This window comes from Henckelia pumila, chromosome 2 (genome assembly GCF_033568475.1).
Source record: "Henckelia pumila isolate YLH828 chromosome 2, ASM3356847v2, whole genome shotgun sequence".
NCBI lineage: Eukaryota > Viridiplantae > Streptophyta > Magnoliopsida > Lamiales > Gesneriaceae > Henckelia > Henckelia pumila.
Window position 1 is genome coordinate 127,776,497 of NC_133121.1, and position 25,120 is coordinate 127,801,616.

At 37.3% G+C, this 25,120-nt stretch overlaps 3 protein-coding genes across 5 annotated transcripts; all 3 read left to right on the forward strand.

Moving 5' to 3' along the window:
* Positions 1-1,256: 1,256 nt before the first annotated feature.
* LOC140880757 (transcription factor MTB1-like) lies at positions 1,257-4,063 on the forward strand. 2 transcript variants are annotated; one of them, XM_073285495.1, is made up of 3 exons: positions 1,257-1,731; positions 1,877-1,981; positions 2,076-4,063. In XM_073285495.1, the coding sequence occupies exon 3, from the start codon at positions 2,092-2,094 to the stop codon at positions 3,895-3,897; it is 1,806 nt and encodes a 601-aa protein (XP_073141596.1). In that variant the 5' UTR covers positions 1,257-1,731; positions 1,877-1,981; positions 2,076-2,091; the 3' UTR covers positions 3,898-4,063. The 2 variants fall into 2 exon arrangements, with proteins under 2 accessions (XP_073141596.1, XP_073141595.1); XM_073285494.1 differs by having other exon boundaries at positions 1,259-1,731; positions 1,877-4,063.
* Positions 4,064-6,191: 2,128 nt separating this feature from the next.
* Positions 6,192-8,921, forward strand: LOC140882914 (cyclic pyranopterin monophosphate synthase, mitochondrial). 2 transcript variants are annotated; one of them, XM_073289175.1, is made up of 3 exons: positions 6,192-6,352; positions 7,749-7,999; positions 8,127-8,921. In XM_073289175.1, the coding sequence occupies exons 2-3, from the start codon at positions 7,862-7,864 to the stop codon at positions 8,712-8,714; spliced, it is 726 nt and encodes a 241-aa protein (XP_073145276.1). In that variant the 5' UTR covers positions 6,192-6,352; positions 7,749-7,861; the 3' UTR covers positions 8,715-8,921. The 2 variants fall into 2 exon arrangements, with proteins under 2 accessions (XP_073145276.1, XP_073145277.1); XM_073289176.1 differs by having other exon boundaries at positions 7,846-7,999.
* A 1,689-nt stretch (positions 8,922-10,610) lies between these two features.
* LOC140882999 (aspartyl protease family protein 2) lies at positions 10,611-12,336 on the forward strand. The gene has a single exon (XM_073289283.1). The coding sequence runs from the start codon at positions 10,693-10,695 to the stop codon at positions 12,109-12,111; it is 1,419 nt and encodes a 472-aa protein (XP_073145384.1). The 5' UTR covers positions 10,611-10,692; the 3' UTR covers positions 12,112-12,336.
* The last annotated feature ends 12,784 nt before the right edge of the window (positions 12,337-25,120 follow it).

A 25,120-nucleotide genomic window follows, 5' to 3' on the forward strand; every position in this document is an offset into this window, starting at 1 on the left:
CTCGAACTTCATTTCGAGCCGAGCTCGAGCCTAAATATTTGAAATTATCGAGCTTCGAATCGAGCTCGAACTCGAATATACTCTTATCGAGCCGAATTCAAGCCTTAAAATTTTATCATTATTTGGCTCGATTCGGTTCGTTTGCACCCCTAATTGTAACTATATATTTTTTGTATTTTTTGTCCTTTAAATTGTGGTTATTTTCATTTTTGATTTTTTTTATTAGTAACAAAAAGATAGAAAATTAAAAAAAAATACAAGTTAAAAGATTAAAAAATGAAAATAATACACAAATTAAAAAATTAAAAATGAAAATTCACCGTAACATCATAAAAATAAAAAAAAATATACAAATTATAATATAAAAAATACAAATTCATAGTTAACAAGATCAAAAATAAAAAAATACAAATAAAAAGACTAAAAATATTTTTACCCCAAAGGATGCCACTAGTATTTATATTTATTAATAAACAAAGTGATGAGTGCCGTTCACGTGACTCTTACGCTCCAATCACGTGCGTTTCACCATCTTAGCTAATGTGAAACGTGTGACATTAATCAACTCTTAACTACACGTGTCCCACACGAGCCGCGCGTCGCCTCACGTGCTGCCACCTCCATTTGGTCTCCTTTTTGTTATTTTAATTTAATAATAATAATAATTTCAACTGCCAATTAGTTTTAGTTTTAGTTTTATTTCTATTTCTATTTATATTTCTAAACTGTAAATTGTCATGGTACAATTTCACAAATTCAAGCGCCCCCCCGTAAATCTCAAAATCATATTGAATTTATTATGTTCACAAGTTCGACAACTGATTCTCCAATAAAGTTAATTAGATGTTTCTTTTTCTTTCTTTCTTTTTTCTTTCACTTATCGGCAATACAAAAACCGATGATACGTAGCTGTCAGAATGAAATAATTTATTTAAGAGACAGATAAGATAAAGGCTATTTTTTTAAAAAAAAACAAGAAAATACACAACACAGTGAAGTTGAAACTTGAAACCATTGACCCCATTTAACCAACACAAATGTGATGCAACTCAACTTTCCCACGTGAAACTTATTAGGAAAAAGACTATAATTCGTATACGTTATTACTATTTTTGGTGGACACCACCAAACATATATAAAGTTGAAGTATTTGTTTGTGCTACACCTCTCACATATTTTAAATTGTGTATTAACTGTTCGAGTTGATACCTTAGCCACCTGAATGTCTGATTTAAATCACGAGTTTGATTTTTTTGTCAACATTTTATTAAAAGTATAATTTGATTTTTTAATTTCACGTGATTTACAAGCTATTAGGTATTTAACTCGATTTGTTTTAATCAAAATGTTTAACGTGTTGATTTACCCTAAATTTAAATAATTAATTACCACGCAACAAGGGGAAAAAAGCAATGGAAAAGGGTAAAATGGTTTGCCGACCGCCGCAGAAATTTGGGTCTCCCCACTTAACCAAACCATGGTTACTCATTTCACCGCCACACAAAAAGCTCTCACTTCATACACATGCAGAAGCTATAGGGGCAACAAGGAAATTTATATGAACGAAGTGTCTCTTCCAGCAAACGTCTTCTCTTTCCTTGTACCCAGCAAGACGAAAGAGGCATAAGATAGCTGAATCCCATCACTTGTGGATTTGATCTTTGTTCGTTAGATTAACTTTTGGTTTTAGAGAAACGACTGTGTTTGAGAGTGGAAAGACTTTGATTGCTGGTGAGTCATCGCTTTCAATTTTTTGTTTCAATGTCTCGTTATCTTTTTTATGTTTTGGTTGCTTTCAATTTTTTTTTATTTGGTTATGATTAAATGGGTGTTTCTTCTTGGTTTTTTTTTTTTTTGGGCATGCATGTTCGTTCAGATGTGAAAACTTTGAGATCTGAGTGTAAGAGTCCGGAAAAGATTGAATTTTGGCGAAAAGCTGAGATGGGGTTCTGCTTTATTTGGTTCCAAAGAAATATCGAGGGTGTGTGATTGGAATTCGTCGGTAAAATAAGATTTAGTTTTTATTTGTTATCTGTCGTTTTGGCTGCTAAATTAAGTTCAAATCTTTTGGCCAGTGGGTGGTTTCTTGGGATGAAATTAGATTTTGGTATGGGTACGGTTCCTTGGAATGATGAGGATAAGGCCATGGCTGTGGCGGTTTTGGGGAGTAAGGCTTTTGATTACTTGACCTCAGGCTCTGTTTCAGATGAATGCTCATTGATGCCTATGGGGAATGATGAGAATTTGCAGAATAAGCTCTCAGATCTTGTGGAGGGCACAAGTTCTGCGAGTTTTTGTTGGAATTATGCAATTTTTTGGCAACTGTCGAAATCGAAATCCGGTGCCTTGGTCTTGGGATGGGGGGATGGTTGTTGTCGTGAGCCGAGAGATGATGAGGAAGTTAGAGTTGGTCCAATTTTCAATATAGGACTTGAAGATGAGTCTAAACAAAGAATGAGGAAAAGGGTTCTCCAGAAGCTGCACACTTTGTTTGGGGGAACTGATGAGGATAGTTATGCATTTGGATTGGATAAGGTAACTGATACCGAGATGTTTTTTCTCGCGTCCATGTATTTTTCCTTCCCTAGGGGAGGAGGAGCTCCTGGCAGGTGTTATGAATCAGGAAAGCACGTGTGGGTGTCGGATGTGACGAAGTCATCGGCTGATTATTGTGTTAGATCATTTCTCGCAAAGTTGGCTGGGATGCAGACAATTGTTTTAGTCCCGACTGATGTTGGCGTGCTCGAATTAGGCTCAGTCAGATGTATCCCGGAAAGTTTGGAGCTCTTAAAGGTGATCAAGTCATCCTTTTCGTCGTTATTTAGGGTCAAGCAGGTTGAAACCGTTGCAGCAATAGCCGACAAAAAAGATGTCGTCGACCCAATTTCCAATTTGGGAGTTCGTAACCGAACTGAAGGCGTTCCCAAGATTTTTGGACAGGACTTGAATTCTGCGCGTGTGCAGTATAGGGATAAACTTGCCTTTAAGAAAGTGGAAGATAGGAATTCGGATGCGGATATGAATGGGAGCAGGCTGCCATTAACGAACATTCGAAATGGTTTTCATGTCACGACATTGGCGCAGTACAGCAATGTGAAGCCGGGGAACAACCCTGTAGAGATCTACAGTCCTCGTACCAACGCGAAGTATCTTCCAAAGCCGATCAATGGGACTAAGCAAGAGTTTCAGCTGAACAGTTTTATGAATCAAAAGCTAACAAAAATGCAGATTGAATTTAATGGTGCCACCTCAAAGCCTGCAACTCCACTGTCGCACAGCTTGGATTCTGAGCATTCAGATGTAGAAGCATCATTTCAGGAAGAGCATACAGCGCTACAGACAGAGACGAGGCCCAGAAAACGTGGTCGGAAACCTGCCAACGGTAGAGTCGAGGCCCTCAATCATGTAGAGGCGGAGAGGCAGCGACGAGAAAAGCTGAATCAACGTTTCTACGCGCTTCGAGCAGTTGTGCCAAATATTTCCAAGATGGACAAAGCTTCCCTCCTAGGAGATGCGATATCTTACATAACCGAACTTCAAATGAGGCTAAAGCACATGGAATCTCAGAGTGAAGAACATGGAAACATGTCAAGTGAAGCAGCAGTGTCAGACGTTAAGCCTAGCGTGGAAGCATCGCATCCAAGCGTCGAAATCCAAGCTAATCGTGAAGAAGTCACCATGACCGTGAGTTGTCCATTGATCACTCACCCTATATCAAGAACCGTCCAAGCTATCAAAAACGCGCAGGCAACCATCCTAGAGGCCAAAATGGCTACAGGGAGTGAAAAAGTATTTCACACATTCGTTGTGAAATCACAGGGATCAGAACCGCTAACCAAGGAGAAGTTGATTCAAGCGTTATCCATGATCAGTCCAGCTCCTCACAGCGGTCTGTAGTCCGTTGGTTCATACAAAATGGTGGTTTGGGAACTTGCATGGCATGATGTGTAGTGAATCAAAATGGAAACTTTTGCAGAATATACAGCAGAATATGATAGCATTAGACTATATTTCACATTTGCCTAATTTCTGTATGTTTATAGTATACATATTATGTCATAAATTTATTGGGATCCTTGGAGTTTAATATTTACATTTAGTTCTAAATCGTTGATTTCCTTACTCTTTTATATTTCGTAGCTTTGCATGTCTTATACGTTCACTAATGATTTTACTGTTATATATAATCTTGGCTTTAATGGTATTGATGTTCTTTATAATGGAATTAGTTCTTACAAACGAATTATAGATTTGGAGTCGTCGCAAAATGTTTGTAGATTTTGATTTTCAAATCTTGAAGTTTTTAGTGCATGTTGTTTGGGCTTTTGTCTCAAAGAAGAAGATGACGAATACATGTGAACGAGCGTGGAAAGGTTTTAATGGCGAGAAAATAATGTGATCCGACTTTTTGGAAAACGTGTAATATGTGGGGGCGACTATTTAAGCAGTGGGCCATACGAGGAAAAATGTCCTTATTTCATTATGGTTCCAACTTGTCATTTCAAAGGTTTAAATTTAAATGCCACGTTCTATATAATTTGATTAATTATTTGAATCTTGTCGTATTATTCGAACTAATCTTTTCGATTTTGAATGATTATAAGTACGTTATCTTCTTACAATTATTGGAAGATAACACTCCGAAGATAACATCGAACTAATTATCCAATGACAGTGACAAAGTATACTGACACCGGAATAATAATAAATAATAAATCAAATACAAATGATAAGAGTATATATTTCTGCTTTAAAATGTAATTTCTTTACCAAAAAAAATAAATAGTAGTAATAAATGCAACAAAGGATAAAAGTGCTGAAAATATGTGAACCAAACTGAGTTGTTGCCATTTTGGCTTTAGCTTCCTTTCGCCCATACTCCTTATCCCTGACCGTCTGCTTTTTGTAATAAATATGTTCCTTGTTCTCAATTTCTTGAACTTTTATTACAAAAATTTAGTCTATAATTTTTATTATTTAAAATTCTATTTTCTTGATGTTCATCTGGACCCCCTATATTTTTTAATGGGAATACAATAGATGATGTGGAAAACACTGCATGGTTAAGCCAAACCATGATCTGGTGTAATGGGGAATGTGCTATAAGATAGAACCATGATTGGACAGCTCTTAACAATAATAATAATTTTTATAATAATAATTAATATTATTTTTTATTATTATTGAGATGAAATTTTTGTTAAAAAAAAAAAAGGGGATGAGCATGAGCATGAGCATTAAAATATGCGTGATTCGGTTGTCAAGTGTAACACGAGGAACATATTTACAACAGTAAACACCAAACGTGACTTCCATGACTTTATTAAGCACGACCTAAATTATATATTCGTTTGAAATTAAATATATTATGGTTCTTGGTAAAAAAAAAAATGGAATTTTTTTTATTTGTTTTCTACTATGCGGTTGACGGGTTGAGTTTCAGTTTTAGTATGTTCTTAACATAGTAAAATATATAGATTTTACATGAGATATTTTAAAAATAAATATGGGTTTGAAAAGGTATTTTATAAAAATATTTTAGCATTTCAGAAATACTGTGTTTTGATTTTAATCATTATATTCTATTTTAAAAACATTAAAAACACGTTTGAAATTTTATTTAAAGTTATACTTGAAAAACAATTTTTAAATCATATTTTAAAAAAAAATATTGTCCAAACACATACATATATACTTTAAGTTTTTCCTTTTTATTTATAAACACTAAAAATGTTATTAAAATATATATCGAATGGAACCCTAAAATGTTTGGTATTGCATCATGATTTATAATACGGTAATTTGTGAAGTAATGAAAACTAAAAAAATAAGATAATATACTTTCTACACATATATATACACACACCCTGTGTAGATGTATATGATTTAATAAATGAAATTAAAAAGGACCTTTCTCACTTATAGGCCTCGTCAGGCTTTAGGGTTGGCAGGCCTATTGGGCTGAAAATAGGCTGCTATTGCTAAAACTTAAAATGGTCCAGACCTATATCCTTTCTACATAAACTCGCCACTAATACCTATGCAAGGGCGGAGCCACGTAAAGCCCAGGTGGCTCAATTTATTTCTTAAAACTTATGTATCAGAATCGGGTAAAGTTTATTTAGGCCGGTGGCCCAATGGAAAAATATTTAAAAGCCCACTTTTTAGTGCAAAAGTTGGGCTGTTCTTTCTTCCTCGTACTTCGTCATTTTCTCTGCCCTTAATCCTCTCTGGTAGGTGGTGAATGCAGCTGAAGAGGCCATTCTCTGATCGTTTTCGAAGCGATCGAAGAAGTGAAGTAGGATCTCCTCATCGTCTCTAATCTTGCTCAAGCATCTCTTGCTCGCCACAAGTAATCTAGACCATTTTATTCTCATATTATGTTTATTTTTACTACTGTCACGCAAACTCTCATATTCAATCGTCTGAGTTTATTTCTCTTTTCCTGGTCTCTTATTGTTATACATGGTCCCTTTTTCGATTAGCAGTTAATTTTTTACAAGGTTATATGGATTGAGAGTTGGATTTGGTTATGGATTGACTAATGACCACAATCTGTTTGATAAAATGCTCGATTTAAGGTATTGCCCTTGGGGTTGTACTTTGAACTCGCATGAGAAATTGCAATATTGATATTTTTATATTTGCATTTTTAAAATTATTTTTGATGTTTTTTTCCTGATGCTGAAGTTTCTTTGTTCATATTGTGATGAGACATTCAATAGTACGTAATCACTCTCACAAAAGAATGATTAGTATAAAAAATAAAGAACCAAATGACCACGAACTGAAAGACATGTGATTAAAAAAAGTCAATGTCTTATTAAACTGCATTCATATAAGTATTATGATCTTATTTATGAACATTATATATGAGTTTATTCATCTTCACGTGTCATATATATCTCATGTAAATCATATTTCATACTTGTGATAATAAGTTTTGGCTCAAAAATGCAAATTGACTTTAAATAATAAAATTTCATAATTAGCACAAATTCGAAAAAGAAGTGATTTAAATTAGTTAATGTGCAATACCAATAGCATAAAAACTTCTACGAAACCACAAGTCAATTTCGTGAGATTCGTGAAAAAATATTATTTTTTTGTGTCAAAGAATTACTTTCCACTACAAATATTAACCGAATCAACCCATTTGACAAAATACCTGTTCTATGAACAAATTTACGTAGAACTCTCCCGCTATTACATTATCGCCGTATACATATATAAATCATCAAAATATAAAAAAGGCTATTTTTAAATGGAAGAAGAAAAAATATTTCCAAAAAAAATAGAATATGTTTCTAGGAGAAAAAAATATAGATTTTCTGAAGTAGGATGATATGTATATAGTTCATAAATAAAATTTAAAAGAGTGGATTAAAAAATTCAAGTGATAAGCTATAAAAGTTCATGTGTTTCAAATAAATTTGTTTGTTTATTTTATATGCAATGAGACATCATGAATTGATGAAATTCTCCCAATTTTGATAGGATTTCAATATGACAGATGAGATCTTTTCAAATAACAATTTTATTTAAAAACTAGTTCTGATTCGAAATTTCTGTCTGTGTTGTACTTGTGTGCTGTTGTTTGTTTCCTTTTCTGGTTTCTTAGTTTACCAGCCACCAAAAGTTGCATTATATTTCACAATTTCAAAGCTGGGTTTATTTATTGTCAGTAATCGCTATAATATTCGAAATTGGATTTGATTGCTATATTGTTGAAAATTGAAACTTTGCAGCGCAATTAGTATTTTGCCGACTCGGCAATGAAGTTATGCAAATGTTTGTAAAAATGCCCCAATGAGAAAAGTAGACTGATCGTTCACTGTGCTTCAGTAAATATGACACTTGTATGCCGCGAAACCAAGCTCAGTCAGTGATGTTTCCTCGTCGAGTTGCATCAAAACTTAAGCCTCTGCCGAGATGTACTAGGCTTTTTTCCAGCGACCTGAGCCATGATCTATCTAGAGCTATATTGGAGCTCAATCAGGTGGCGTTTCTTATGTTAATGTGTTTGCTTCACGGCAAAGCTTAAAAATTATATTTTTGCTGTACTGTATTTGTACCCACGCTTCTAAGTATGTCTTGTTCATTTTCAATTAATCACGGTGTCGTAGGAAATGGAATCTGTGTTTGGCGAACCTCCCGCCTCTAGTTCTTCCTACGACCAAGTCCTTTCGCAAGAATCAAAGTTCCCAAGCAACGATCTGACAGAAAAAGAACACATTTCCGGTCTTTCTCATGTCGATAGTAAAGGCATTGCCCAAATGGTCGATGTCTCTTCCAAAGAGATTACCAAGAGAGTGGCTGTTGCCAGTTGCAAAGTCATTTTAGGTCAGAGGGTGTTCGATTTGGTTTCTTCCAACCAGATGGCAAAAGGAGATGTCCTTAGTGTCGCCAAAATTGCGGGTGTCTGTGGAGCGAAGCAAACTAGCAATCTCATTCCGTTGTGCCACAACATTAATTTGACAAATGTTTGCGTGGATTTGATACTAAATCCTCGTGATCTCAGCGTTGAAATACGAGGTGAAGCCGCCTCAACCGGGAGAACGGGGGTGGAGATGGAAGCATTGACAGCAGTAACTGTTGCCGGTCTGACGGTGTATGATATGTGCAAAGCTGCTTCAAAGGATATTCTCCTTACTGATGTGCGGCTCGAACACAAGAGCGGTGGTAAAAGCGGGGAATGGACAAGGAAAAATTGATCTCCGTGCTGGAAATAGAACTTGTATTCGTTTGCTGGCCGACATTTGTGGTTGAAGCAAATGAAATTTATGTCGTCTTCTCTTCTAGCAATGTTTGTTATCTTTCTTTTTATATTTGTCATCGATGAACTTTTCTTCATCGCAGAGTCTGTCTATTATTTGACAAATTTTTGAAAACGAAACTTGTGGATTGATTTTCGAGCAACAATTCTTGATTTCTTTCCATTTAGACCACGGTTATTTTTTGTTATCTGTTTGCAGTTCTTGAATCTTTGAACTGTGTCTTGGTTAAGGACACTTACTTTGCTAATTAATTAATATTTTCAGAAGAGTTAACTAAGTCGATCAAATAATATAAGAATAAATTTCAAAGTAGTAGTACAAATTACTTTGGATCAATGTTAAAGAAAGACATATTGGGGGTTTATATTTTAAAATTCAATTTATATTATATTTAATTGCTAAACTAGGTTAAACTTAATTTTTGGTCATATAACTAAAATTAATTTTTTAAATAATTAGCAAATCAATAATCTAAGAATTAAGGAATATTCATTAATGCATTTGGTACTACAAAATTACGAATTATGCAATGGGATTGAGTGTGAATTATATGTAGTTGGATGGGGTGAAATAATGTTTTTTCAGAAGAAGGGGGGGACTAAGCTTGCAAATATATTTTATTTTTATATGTTATCAAGTCGAATTCTTTTGCGAGTGGAACGGCTTGACATCAATCACATTACTGTTTTCATGAATAAATACTTCTCAGTTCTCAGTGCTCTTCATCAGCCATCACATATTATCACTGATGGTCTATTTAAGTAAATATTACAAGTTCGTCAAAAAGGTGCAATGACAATAGCTAGAAATTGAGTGACTAGGAAATTGATTTTCTTTCATTTTTTGCATTCATGTTATCATATAGATCAAAAATATTATTTGAGAATTTCACAATTTAAATTGTTAAAAATCAAATCTTAGATGAAATTTTTATTTAGTTAAAAATAATAAGATTATTTTAGATTGTATTATTCGAGGAAATATTTAAAAATATGTCATATTGAGATGCATATGAAATTTATTAAAGTAATTCCGAAATTCTCAAGAGGTCGTATTACAATCAATTTTGTGAAACGGTTCGATCCGACCAATAAAAATTTATTAATATTTTGTCAAAAATATTAATTTTCACTGCAGGTATGAACTAATCGATTCAGCTCATAGGAGCCTACTCACTCCAAGAAAGCTAGTTTGATGATTTAAAATTTATATAATACTACATCTCAATATATATTTTTTATGACAATTAAACTTTTCAGTCGTTATTCTTAAGTGCGTATTAGTTAAACCATCGATTAACTCAATAACATATAAACCATGCTAAGAAGTCAACCACAATAGACAAACTCTTTTGCGATTGGCTTGCCCCCGATAAAAGTTTGAATGAGAGAAATCAATTTTTAACTATTAATTAAACGCTCACCTACTTAACCAAATTTGATACTTTTAGAGAAAACAAACCAATATCTCTGAGAGAGCAACCACATCAAATTTCCCAAGATAAAATTTTACTTGAAGTTTTAGATGTTACATTTTAAAAATAAAAAATAAAAAACCGTCTGCGTCATTCCCTAATTTGCATTTTATTAGCAATACTTCTTCAATTTTGGAAAATGAAATCCCAATAAACTATAAATTTTATTATGGTGAGATAGAAAATAATTTAATAAAAAACACACATTATCGTTAATGACGGAGAGAAAGTGAGTTTTTCAAATTTTAATAAAATACCTCTGTTACCCTAACATTTTAGAGTTTGGATGCGCAAACCTCTTATTATGAATTTTAATTCCTTAACTTGAAACAAAGTTCATACAAATATAACTTTAATAAATGTAAACGATAACCAAGAAGCGACACATTTCAACCAACAGTCCTCTCAGTTATTTATACTCCCCATGCTCTTCTTCCTCCAATGGCGCACTCTCTCAAAATGGACCCAAAACTCCTCTCCATTCTCTTCTCTCTTCTTCTCCTATCCTTCTCCTCCGCTCTACAATACCAGACCCTTGTTATCACCTCTCTTCCCAAACCCAAAACACTCTCATGGCCCCATTCCCAGAGTACCCTACTGGATTCCGATCCTGGTTTTGCACTTGATTTGCACCATGTAGACAACGTATCTCCTGCTTTCAATTCCACTCCGGAATCCCTTTTCGAGCTTCGTCTTAAACGCGATGCTGTTAGGGTCAAAGCACTCTCCACTCTCGCCACCGCAGCTAATTCATCCAGCAAACCAAAGGGTGCGTCGGATTTCAGCAGCACGGTGATTTCCGGGTTTGCTCAAGGTAGTGGGGAGTATTTCACTAGGATTGGTGTTGGTACTCCGCCTAAGTATGCTTTCATGGTTCTCGATACTGGAAGCGACATTGTTTGGATCCAGTGCTCCCCGTGTAGGAGATGCTACTCGCAGTCCGACCCGGTTTTCGACCCAAGAAAATCGAGCTCGTTTTTGGGCGTTTCTTGTGGGTCTCCCCTCTGCCGTCTGTTGGATTCTCCTGGTTGCACCAGCGACCGGAAGAAATGTCTCTACGAAGTCTCGTACGGAGATGGTTCTTTTACCGTCGGAGAATTCTCCACCGAAACGCTGACGTTTCGGGGGACGAAGGTCGATAAAGTCGCTCTTGGCTGCGGCCATGACGACGAAGGTCTGTTCGTTGGCGCCGCCGGTTTATTGGGCCTCGGCCGTGGAAAATTGTCGTTCCCCATCCAGAGCGGTCGCCAGTTTGGGGGCAAGTTTTCTTACTGTTTGGTGGACCGTTCGGCTACCTCGAAACCGTCTTCGATCATGTTCGGCCAATCGGCGGTGCCAAGAAACGCCGTTTTCACCCCTCTGTTGGCCAATCCGAAGCTGGACACGTTCTACTACGTGGGTTTGAACGGTATTTCCGTTGGTGGGACTCGCGTCCCGGGAATCACGGCGTCGGCCTTCAGTCTCGAGTCGAGCGGAGACGGCGGAGTGATAGTGGATTCCGGCACTTCCGTCACCCGGTTAACCCAACCCGCTTACGAGGCTTTGAGAGACGCATTCCGGGTCGGGGCTTCCAACTTGAAGCGTGCCCCGGACTTCTCTTTGTTCGACACGTGTTTCGATCTCTCCGGGAAGACGGTGGTGAAGGTTCCGACGGTGGTGCTGCACTTCTCCGGCGCGGAAGTGTCGCTTCCGGCTTCCAACTACCTGATTCCGGTTAACACTGATGGAAGGTTTTGCTTTGCTTTCGCGGGTACGACGAGTGGGTTGTCCATAATTGGAAACATTCAGCAGCAGAGTTTCCGGGTCGTGTTCGATTTGGCCAACAACCGGGTCGGGTTTTCTCCTCGGGGCTGTGACTGATTAAAGCTGATAATAATAGTGTAATGATGCTTCTTGAATTATCTTTAATTTTTAGTATTATGTTTGTTTTAGGGTCAAAAAGAGACCAAAAAGAAAAGGTGGCATCATATGCTATGCTATGCTATGCATACGAAAGCAAAAGATAGCAGTCTTCTCTTACAAATTCATAATCTACAAAATCAATATTCCACCTAACATATTTAGTGTGCATTCAATAAATACTAAGATATTAAATACATTGTATGATTTCGAGAATTATTTGGTCTGGGCATATCATATCATTGGTTAAGAATACACAATGTTTATATTACGCGGCCATACACTAAAGTAAGTTGGGCTTAATTGAGTGTAGCTATGCCACTAGAAAAATAAAATCAATTATATATCTTATAGAATAACCTCGATCACGTTATAATTTTTATTCATTATTTATGTAATTGGGATGATTACAAATTTTTCAAAAATTTAATTTCCATTTTTTAGTAAGAATAGTTACATATATAAAGAAAATAGCTTTTTATAAACTCGTGACACTAATAAACTATAATCTCTAATCCCATAATACATGTCGAGCCGGTGGAAAGGTGCAATTATTTTCACGGCATACATTCAATTTATTACGGGCGGGTGCCTCGATTTCATGAAGCTGCTGCCTACCAGTAGGTCCGGCTCAATTATATAAATTAGTTTTTGATTTGCATTTACTTTTTATTAGAGCATGGTGTATTTTACCGCATATGCATGGTAAGTGGGAGTGGACTGTAAATCAAGTGGATTAAGAGATGGGGATAGAACGGGAACATGTGGGTTTTGGTTTCTCGAAAACGACATGTATGTTTGCGTGTAGCAAAGTTCCCCCTACCGTCCGCCAATTTTCGGTGCTCGCCCGTGATTTTGATTATTCATTGGATTCGCCACGTGAGAGAGTTTACAATAAATATGGGTGCGAGCATTTTCTTCCTAATAAGTTAAGATGTAGAAATGAAATTTGTATTATATATTTTAAATTAAATATTTAATGGTGTAGGGAAATTGAATGTGGATGATTGGTACGTGGAGGCTGTGGAGTTAAAAGAGAGAAAATGGAGTCACAAGAGGTATATAGGGAAGTGACAAAAATTAAGGGCGTAGATTGCGGTGAATCAGCCATCGCAAGAAAACCCCCCCACATGGGTACCGCACAAACATTGCATACCCACCCCTTTGAAATTGGTATCAATATTACACGAGTCTCACAAGCACTTTTGCTTTCCTCTTTAGAACCCCACCCGCACTCAATTCTTTTCCTTTTCCCTTTTTGCTATTTGTTTTATTTTTAATAAATTTTATATTTTCCATTGTGATTTTAATTTAAAATTTATAACACTATTCATATCTTTGGTCAAATTTAATGCCCTTAGACGTCTCAAGTTTATACATTAGGTATACCTCGTTTTGAAATCGATAATGAGATGATATCGTTATGGTAGTACCTCATTCGTTTCTCAAATGTTTCATGTCTTTAACATATGTGTAATGCTAATGTTCATAGTGCTAATATGATAAAGTATGGATCTTTAGACTAGTGTTGAGATAATTGTTTAGGCACAACTTGATTTATAGATGAGATGGTGATGAATGATTGAATAATATAAGAATGATAAATCGTTTGATTTGGATAAAAATAATGATGAATTGCACTAATTTTTGAAAAAACTTGAGCCAATAAGTAGATAAAATAAAGATGATTAATGAATCAATGTATTATTCTTTGCTCAGTAACATAGTGTCGCTTTAACTCGCATTGTGAAACTTCCTACCCTCATGTGCTAGATGGGGACAAAAACGAAGTGAATATGGTTAACATTCATACCTTAGATTAAAACATTAGGTGCCAAACAATCAGTTTGTTTATTGGGGTTGGAACATGATCTTCCAATGGGTTTGTGAAATTAATTTTGATTTAAATGAGATCATTTAGGTATAATTCATATCTTTGTAAATTATTATAAAATAATTACATTTTCAAAATCAAAACTAATAACGTGTACATAAAAATTTATACTAGAGAATGCATCTGAAAGTGAATAAAATACAAGGAATGATGTTTGGAATAGGGATATCAATGGGTCGGGTATGGGTAGGATATCGTGTCTCCATCCCCATACTCATTTATTAAATTCATCCTCATACCAATACCCATACCCATCGGATATTGAATTTCATCCCCATCCCCATATCCGTCGGAGGATCGGATATTCATACCCTACCCATATACTCATTTATCATATCTACTCCATACAAATACATTTTTTCAAATTTGAATTATTTCGATAAAACTATACTTATTTACTAGATTTTTATACCAAAATTTTTAAGAGAACAATAAAAAAAATAAACATAGTAAAAAATCTACAACCTAAAAATTATATAAAAAATAAAACTCCTACAAAATAGCATTAGATTTATACGAATAATTTTCATTGTTCCATCCAACTAACATAATTCAACAAAAAAAATGAATTAACATTTAATTAATATAAATTAATATGTATGTATGTATGTATGTATGTATATATATATATATATATATATATTTATTTATTTAATCGGGTATCGGGTCGGGTATGAGTAGGATATTACTACATCCTCCTCCATCCCCATATACGAGATCCTCATACTCATTTACCCATTTATTTAATCGGGTCAAAAACACGCCTCCATACCCTCCTCCATTCGGGTCGGGGATCGGATTTTCCATCGGGTTCGGAAAAAATTGTCATCCCTAGTTTGAAACATATGAGATCCTGCATTGGAGAATTAGGAAAGTGTTGACCAAGACAATATATAATTAAACGAACTGTTAGACGGCACTTAATTCATCCGCACATTTTTATTAACAAAAGATGTTATTAAATGCTAAATATTATTTTTTTTTCTTATGTCTACCACATTATATATATATATATATATATAATTTTGATATCATAGACAGCTAAGGGCGAACCCACGTTTTAAAGCCTGAGTGGCCATATTTTTTTTAATTTTTACATATTAAAATCTCGCTCATTTTCTGGTTAATGAGATCCTATATTATGAGTACTACTCAAATTATGTATCCGATAATCAATATCTCTACACATGAGCATAATTAATGAGATATTGTTGATGTGACAAATCATGACATATTAAATTTACAGTTCGGATAAAATCCTTAAGGTAGTTTGAACTCTACCACCATTTTCCCATCTACTTGTGCAATCGGTCATAATAAATTAGTACAATTGATCAATAAATTAAAGATCTCAAGGCGTATAAATGATTTACAGAAAATGTGTTACTGTGTTTAATGCATAGTGTAACATGAGAATCTACATGACTACATCGGGTCTATACCAATTAAAATTTAAATATCACACTATTTCAATCCATATTATAAATTTGAGTTTAATTTGTTGGGTTAATCTAATATGGGATTTTAATATTAACGCGATATCAACAAAAGGGAATCGAACCACACGCCAGTACTCTATCGGACGAAACGGTTTCACATTATGTATGTGATTTATTCAGCATAGTTTACTTGATTAAAGTATTTCGTTGTATTGTCCGGGACAGAACTAGGCATACTTTTAATTGTGGCTATTTTTTTTTTAATAAATACATAATTAATAAACTAGTCTTTTGACATTTATTCACAAAATAATATTCCGAGTTAATTCGATGCAAAGTTAGCAATTCAAGATTTCATCGTCATGAAAAGAAAATCACTTGCAATTAACATATTTTGGAGATGCCATCACACGTGTTTGAATTTTAGTTCTTGATAAATTTTTTTAAAATAATAAATGTGTTTAAAAATATATAAATTAAAAATGTATGTACTTTTTTGAGTAAAAATATATGTATATCGAAAGTTGATCATAATATATAGTTTTACGCGGATAATATAACCTCACAGTGACTGAAACTTTAGGCATTCGAGAGGCTCTTAGCTAAATCAAAGAATTTTACCTCTGAAATGTGATTGTGGAATCCGATGCGCTTATGGTGATCAATGCTTTACAAAAAGAGGAGTTGGACATCTCAAGCTTGAGTTTCATTGTGGAAGACTGTAGATTCCTAGCATTGAAACTACATTCTTGTTCATTTTCTTTTGTTCATAGATCAGTGAACCAAACGTCTCATAACTTAGCTAGATCGACTGGTTCTATGTCTGATAGTGAATGACAAATCGATTTGCCTTCGTTTCTTTCGTATGTAAACTAACTTTTGCTCATTATGATATTTTGTTTCAATATATATATATATATATATGGATACTTGATCCCCGCACCCTAGAGTGCGAGGAATCCGTGCACACCCGTGCTCAAAATAATTCTGATTGACTTAAAATTTTTACGGTAGGATCGTTTCAAAAATACGAATCCAACGATATATCATATGCTACAAATTTTAATCTCGATGACCGGAATCGTGAAGATGGCCGGAAATAGGGTTAAATATGCAATTTCTGGTCATCTTCACGATTCCGGCCTTCGAGATTGAAATTTGTAGCATATGATATATCATTGGATTCGTATTTTTGAAACGATCCTACCGTGAAAATTTCAAGTCAATCAGAATTATTTTGAGCACGGGTATGCACGGATTCCCCGCACCCTAGGGTGCGGGGGATCAAGTCTCATATGTATATATATATATATAGTTTTGCTATGCTGTCCACCAACTGTGCCAACCTCTGTGCCCACCATGTGCAATAGTTGAGTGTTTTATACATGGTGGACACATAAATTGACACGGTTGGTGGGCAGCATAGCAAAACTGTGTGTATATATATGTATAAGTATCAGTAGTTTCAGTACCAGCACAAAGCCCACGAGAGAAAAAAAAATGGGCCTGCGATTTTTGGGGCTTTGTGCATGAAAGATGCATGATGACTAGATTGAAGATTATCATACGTTTTTCCGTAGTGTTTGCCTGAATAATGAGCGAGTAACATACCAGTGATTTATTTAACAATAACTCGTGGATTAATTTTGCAAACTTAATATGTTGTTCCACTCAATTCATTAAAAATATTGTTTTTAATTAAGAATATGCATCTTTATAAATTGGTCTCTAATGAGGAAGACGATGAAATTAGGAGATTTTTGGATTGTATTGCAAATATAAAAGACGGAAAAATTAAAGAACCAAATGACGGCTGCACGATGATTGATATTCCAAATGAATGGTTGCTTAAAAATTTCAAAGACCCTATCGCAACAATCGTCGAGATTACATATCAATTGTTTGATAGCACGATAAGTGATACATCATACTTCCAGCAGTGAACTGCATTGACACCGACTTTGATTTTGTTCAGTCCATAAATGAATACATGATATGACTGAACCATTCGGATGTATTATTGTATTTAAGTTCTGATTCGGTGTGTCATTCATAGAAAAATGTGATATGTTATACGATTTGCATACTCTAGAATTTTTAAATGGAAATAGATGCTTTGAAGTTCCGAACCACGAAATTAAATTTGAAGATTAACACTCATGTAGCCATGTCATGTTGTTGGGGATTATAGATTATTCTCTTGGATTATGCAATGATTCTAGATTGATAATCACAAAACTGAAAACCATGTTTTGGAAGGAAATTTTTTTTATCGGAAATAATGCGGGTCATAAAGTGTTTATTTCAAAAATGTCACTAACTTCATTTGATCCAAGGCTTTCTTTCAAGTTCTAGTGAAGATAATCTCTATTAATTGTTTCATATGCAATGACAATTAACAAAACTCAAGGACAATCATTATCATATGTGGGCCTTTTTTATTTTAAAAAACATGTTTTCGGTCATGGCCAGCTGTACGTCGATGTATCCAAAATTACAAATCCAAAGTATCTTTGTAACACCCGGTATTTTTAAATACGTAAATCCGTATGCATAATTAGGGTATTTAATTATTTAAATTTATGATTTATGGGTTAAATAATTATTTGAATTATTTGTGCATGATTTAATTTATTTTTAAGCATTTAACCAATAATTAGTGATTTTTATGATTTTTAGTATTTTAATTATTTTATCGCGTAGTCGGGACCGTGGACGGACGAGATGACAACTTTCTATCCAATTTATTTCATGAGCTTTTTTAGAGCCCAAAAATATTATTTTGAGTTTTAGTTCCTCAAAATTTTTAGTATTTAATTTTATATAATTTTAGGAGTCCGTTTTTATTCAAAATAAGCCAAAATAATGACTTTTTATTATTTTTAAAATTTCCTTAATTATATATTTCGGGATTTATGATTTAGTATCAGATTTAAATCTTTTAAGTGGAGTTTAAATTATATTATTTTGTATATTACTAACCTAATTAATTATATTATCTATCTACCTAATTTTAATTATTTTAAAAAACCTAAAATTTCTACCCAACTCCACGCCCAAGACCTATCAGCCGCCTCCCCACTATTCCTCATCCTCTTCAGCCTCCATTGCCACGCTCCAGCAGCTTCCAGCACCTCCATAGCCTCAACTCTTGTGGTTTTCAAGTCGAATCATCGTCCCGTCGTCCCGGACTCGTCGCCTTCTCGTTTTCTCTACTATTTCGGTGAAAGGCATGATTTTCTTCTTGTTTTTAACATCATATCAGTATGTATTATGTAGGTTAAGGGTAGGCATCGAAATTCTTTAAGTATTTTTCAGAAAATGGTTGAAGCTTGTTGTTTGCATGCATGTTCATGGTTCACGTTGTTTTGATGGCATGGCTTGGTTTAGGGCTGAGGGTTCGGTCAGGAGGGGTCCTTGGGTGCCTAAGGATAGAACCATGGTCAGGTTGCAGGCTGGGTGAGGGCTAGCCGATCGGGTTTTGCTTGGAAGGGGCTGTGAGTGCAGTTTAGGGTTAAGTGGAAGAATGGTTCGGGTTCGAGCTAGGGGCCATGGCTGGGGCTGAGCCATGATAGGTTGGGACCGCCCAGATGTGGGCTACATCTGGGCGGCGGTGCTCCGGCCAGGGGTGGCCGGAGCCGGCCGGCAGCAGGCCAAGAAGGCCTGCTGCTCTCGGCCGAGAGGAATCAAGGAGGGGGGGTCGGGTTTAATGTCCTGCAGGGTTCCGGGTCGGGTTGTGGGGCTTGGGTCGGGTCAGTAGGTTAGTGGGTCGGGTTAAGTTGGTCCGGGTCCGGGTTTGGTGGGCCGGGCTCGAGTCTTTTTATTTTTAAAGTATTTTAGGAATTAATTGGTTTTTGGGCCAATTAATTAGAAATAAAATTATTTGGGTTCCCAAATAATTTTATTTGGGCTTTTAAAATTTTAATTAAGTTAGTCCATTAATTTTATGGGCTTTTGAGCCCATAAAAGTTATTGGGCCAGTCTTTGGGTTTTGGGCCCACTGGGCCAGTTTAAGTTGTTATTGGGCTTAGAATGTTTTAAGTGGGCTTTAATTATTTAATTGGGCTTAGAATAATTTTTATTGGGCTTAAGTATGTTATTGGGCCAGTCTCAGTGTTAATGGGCCAGATTTAAGTAAATGGGCTTGAATGTTAGGGCCAGCAGTCCAGGACCATCCATGAGAAAATTTGCATGTGTTCTGATTATATATTTAATTATTTTTATGCATTGAAGTTATTTTAATATTTATATGTTAGTAAGAAATTAAATTAAATATATATGAAGGACACACATTTTATTCAAGTACATGCATTCATGAAATAATATTTTATGCATGATTTAATGTTTAAGGTTGAGCAAGAAAATATTTTATGTTGGAAGTTGAAGTAGTGTGACAATTTAAGGGGGATTCGTCCCCATATGATTGAAGGGCAGTTTACTGCCAATTTAAGAGGTGATTCGTCACCGGCCACGTACGTTGGTTTCCACGCTGATCAGTATTTAATGTATGATTTAAGGTTACACTATGGATACAACCATGCTATGTTAGAAAAATTAATTTGCTCAACAATGTTATGTGTTATGTTATTTTTTTTAAAGTTAATGTAAGTTATGTTATGTTATGATATTTTTAAGCATGCTCATGTATACGTATGTATTAGTATGAAATTGATTTAAATTATTTTAAACCCTTGTTATGTTAGCATGTTGGGCCTCTAGGCTCACTACACTGGTATGGTGCAGGTGAGTACATAGAGGAGGATGTAGCTCCCACCGGAGGCGAGGATGTATGAGCGGACATGCAGTGACCCCGTGACCGTGATAGATGTCTGAGTCACATGCATGTTTTATTTATGTCAGCATGTTACATTTTATATTATTTTTTTCAGCGGTTGTGAATTTTGAATACTTTATGGAATATTGTCAGTGCATGCAAATTTTAATTATTTTATTTATGCAGTATTTTTAATTAAATGTTTGACTCAGATGTTTATTTTATTTTAAAGAATGCATTTTTATTTAAGTATTTAATTGTTTATTTATTTATTTATTTATTTTAAATCTTTTTATTCTGTGCATATATGTATGGGCATATATGTACATATTTTATTTAGTAAGTATATAAAAAAAAATTTTTCCGCATATTTATTTATTAATTATAGAGCTAGGGTCGTTTCAGTTGGTATCAGAGCACGGTCCTTGGAGGGGTCATTACTGCTATGCGAGCTCAGAAATCCACGCTACCGGTCTGTAAGTTTTAAGTGTTTATAGCATGATTTAATTTTTAGAATTTAAGTTAGCATTAATTTGAAACAACTTAGTTATGCATGGCGATTTACGTAAATAAATATGTGGTGGTGCAGAATGCCTCCGAGACCAGTTAACAGACGTGGGGGACCTCCACCTCCACCTCCACCTCCGCAGAACCCTATTGCAGCATTGGAGCAGGCCAATGCAAATATGATGGCAGGGATTACTGCTCTGTTAGAGCAGCAGGCTACTCGTCCCAGGTTGTCCCACGAGGAGGACGTTGCTGAGAGGTTCCAGAAGAAGGGACCCAAGGAGTTTGTTGGTACCACCGATCCTTTGGTGGCGGAGGGATGGATTCGCTCTCTGGAGTTCATCTTTGCTTATATGGGGATCACAGACACCGACAGGGTGAATTGTGCGACGTACATGCTGAGGGGTGATGCAGCGCTCTGGTGGGAGGGTGCAGCCAGAGGAGTCGACCTTCCTACACTGACCTGGGCAGAGTTTAGGCGTATCTTCTACGCCAAGTACTTTACTGAGAATGTGCGCAGTCGCATGATCCGTGAGTTTATGAGTCTCCGTCAGGGGGACAATGCCGTGGTTGAGTATGTGAGGCTGTTCGAGAGGGGCTGTCACTTTGTGCCCTTGATTGCTGATAGTCCGCAGGAGAAGTTGAGACAGTTTGTGGAGGGCCTGAAGGCTGATATCAGGCATGATGTTCGTATGGCAGACGTCCTTACTTATGAGTCTGCAGTCAGTAGAGCCTTGCGTTCCGAGGAGGGTCGGAGAGAGATCCAGAGGGAGCAGCAGGGGAAGAGGCAGTTTCAGGCTGGGTACCAGCGACCATCTTCGCAGCCTCCTGCGAAGAAGCAGTATACAGGGCCGGCTAAGGGCCCGAATCAGCAGCAGAGGCCGCAGCAGCAGAGGGGCGGGACCCCTAATGCCATAGCTTATCCTACTTGCCCGAAGTGCCAGAAGATGCATTCGGGACCTTGTCTATTGGGAGCAGGAGTTTGCTACCACTGTAGGGAGCCATGACATCAGATAGCTAACTGCCCCAGGAAGAAGAACACCGCTGGTAGGGTGTTTGTGATGCAGGCTGAGGAGGTAGATCCAGACACCTCCTTGATCACCGGTATATCTTATCCCTAGCATTTTAATAATTTTCCTTTGGTTAAAAATTTAGTCTTTAATTTGGAATTATTGTTATTTGGGTATTTAACTGCATGTTAGAATAGGAAGCATGTTTTACTTGTGATTAGAATTAAGAATTAGTAGTGACTCGTTGGGAAAAATTTAGTAGTGGTATGAAACTGTTGGGAATTTTCTGCGTGCAGGGAGAATTCTAGTTGGAGGCAACTCCACGTTTGCGTTGCTAGATTCAGGGGCTACGCATTCGTTTATCTCCCTGGAGTTTATCAGGCGGGTAGGCATCACACCTGAGAGTAGTGACAGTGAGTATGATGTTACTATGCCGTCAGGGCAGATTATTTCTACCTCGAAGGTTATTCGAGGACTGGAGTTGGAGCTGCAGGGACACTCCATTCGAGCAGATGTAGTAGTTTTGCCGTTGAGTGGATTCGATTTGATTTTGGGCATGGACTGGTTGACAGTCAATGGAGCTTCGATTGATTTTCGTCGGAGATCAGTGTCAGTGAGACCTACAGTAGGCGACCCGTTCACTTTTCATGCATCTTAGAGCAGTGATATTCCTCAGGTGATATCTCATATTCAGGCGAGGAAGTTGTTGAGACGGGGTTGCCAGAGGTTTCTAGCGAGTATTGTCACGACTTCAGAGCCATCTAGCAGATCATTATCAGAGATAGAGGTGGTTCGTGACTTTCCGGATGTCTTTCCGGAGGATGTTGCCGGAATTCCACCAGTGAGAGAGGTGGAGTTCAGCATCAACTTAGTGCCAGACACCGTGCCTATCTCTAAGGCACCTTACAGACTTGCTCCTACCGAGATGAAAGAGTTGAAGGAGCAGATTCAGGAGTTGTTAGAGAAAGGCTTTGTTCGTCCTAGCTTTTCTCCATGGGGGGCTCAGGTGTTATTTGTGAAGAAGAAGGATGGCAGTATGAGACTGTGCATCGATTACCGAGAGCTCAACAGGGTTACAGTGAAGAACAAGTATCCACTGCCGAGGATAGAGGATTTATTTGACCAGTTGCAGGGAGCTTCAGTGTTCTCCAAGATCGATCTGCGATCTGGGTATCATCAGTTGCGCGTCAGAGATGCAGATGTGTCCAAGACTGCTTTCAGGACACGATATGGGCATTACGAGTTCTTAGTGATGCCTTTTGGGATGACCAATGCTCCAGCGGTTTTCATGGATCTCATGAACCGAGTCTTTCAGCCATATCTAGATCAGTTCATCATAGTCTTTATTGATGATATTTTGATCTATTCTAAGAGCATTGAGGAGCATAGACAGCATCTTCAGACAGCCTTGCAGACTTTGAGGGAGCATCGGTTGTATGCCAAGTTCAGCAAGTGCGAGTTTTGGCTTGAGCAGGTGGCATTTCTTGGCCACATTATTTCGAGAGATGGGATTGCAGTTGATCAGTCTAAGTTTGAGGCAGTGCAGAATTGGGGTATTCCGAAGAATGCTTCAGAGATTCGCAGTTTCTTGGGTTTGGCAGGATATTATAGGAAGTTCATCAAGGGTTTTTCCTCTATTGCAGTACCCTTGACTTCCTTGACCAAGAAGAATGCGAAGTTTATCTGGAGTTCAGACTGTCAGAGGAGCTTCGATCAGCTGAAGGAAGCACTCACTACTGCACCAGTGTTAGCGATGACAGTACCATACGAGGGGTTAGTGGTGTACACCGACGCGTCTAAACTAGGTTTAGGCGCAGTTCTTATGCAGTGTGGTAAGGTTATTGCGTATGCGTCGAGGCAGCTGAAGATTTATGAGCAGAACTACCCGACGCATGACTTGGAGTTGGCAGCAGTGGTCTTCGCTTTGAAAATCTGGAGGCACTATCTGTATGGCGAGAAGTGCAAGATTTTCACAGACCACAAGAGTCTCAAGTACTTCTTCACACAGAAGGAGTTGAACATGAGACAGCGCAGATGGTTGGAGTTGGTGAAGGACTATGATTGTGACATTAGCTACCATCCGGGTAAAGCTAATGTAGTGGCCGATGCTTTGAGTCGGAAGTCGTCAGTGGTATCATGTTTGACCATACAGTTACCACTACAGAGCGAGATTCAGAGATTTGGCTTGGAGTGTTATCCGAGTTGCCATGCACCGAGCTTGTCAGTGTTGACGGTGCAGCCAGTTCTGCGAGATCGGATTAGAGAGGGACAGTCTACTGATGAGGAGTTACAGCAATGGAGACAGAGAGATGAGGCTAGAGGTAATCTCTTGTATACAGTGGAGGATGGTATCGTTCAGTACCGTGGTAGGATGTGGGTACCGAACGTCGATCAGTTGAGAGCTGAGATTTTAGCAGAGGCTCACACATCTCCGTACTCCATACACCCCGGAAGTACGAAGATGTACAAAGATTTGCAGCTATTGTATTGGTGGCCCGGAATGAAGAGTGACATCGGGAGAGTGGTGTCAGAGTGCTTGACTTGTCAGCAAGTCAAGGCAGAGCATCAGCGTCCAGCAGGACTTCTTAGACCTCTTCCTATTCCGGAATGGAAATGGGAGAATATTACGATGGACTTTGTGGTTGGCTTACCGAGGAGTGCCAGAGGTTGTACAGCGATTTGGGTGATTGTGGATAGACTCACCAAGTCAGCTCATTTCTTGCCGGTGAGGACTACTTATACTTTGACACAGTATGCAGAGCTTTACATCAGAGAGATTGTTAGACTGCATGGCATACCAGTGTCTATTGTGTCAGACAGAGATCCGAGATTCACATCTGCGTTTTGGAAGAGTCTGCACACAGCTTTGGGGACGAGGCTTTTGTTCAGTACAGCATTTCATCCCCAGATAGATGGTCAGTCTGAGAGGGTGATCCAGGTTCTCGAGGACCTTCTGAGAGCTTGTGTCATTGATTTTCGGGGCTCTTGGGAGACTAGACTGCCATTAGTGGAGTTTACCTATAACAACAGTTTTCAGTCGTCTATAGGTATGGCTCCTTATGCAGCATTGTATGGGAGGAGATGCAGATCTCCTGTGCATTGGGATGAGGTTGGTGAGCGGATTTTGCTGGGTCCTGAGATTGTGCAGCAGACAGCTGACATAGTGACTCAGATTCGAGATCGGATGAGGACTGCTCAGAGTCGGCAGAAGAGTTATGCAGATGCCAGACGACGAGATTTGGAGTTCGCTGTAGGTGATCACGTGTTCCTGAAGGTGTCACCTATGAAGGGAGTAGTGCGCTTTGGCCGGAGAGGCAAGCTTAATCCAAGGTATATAGGGCCATTC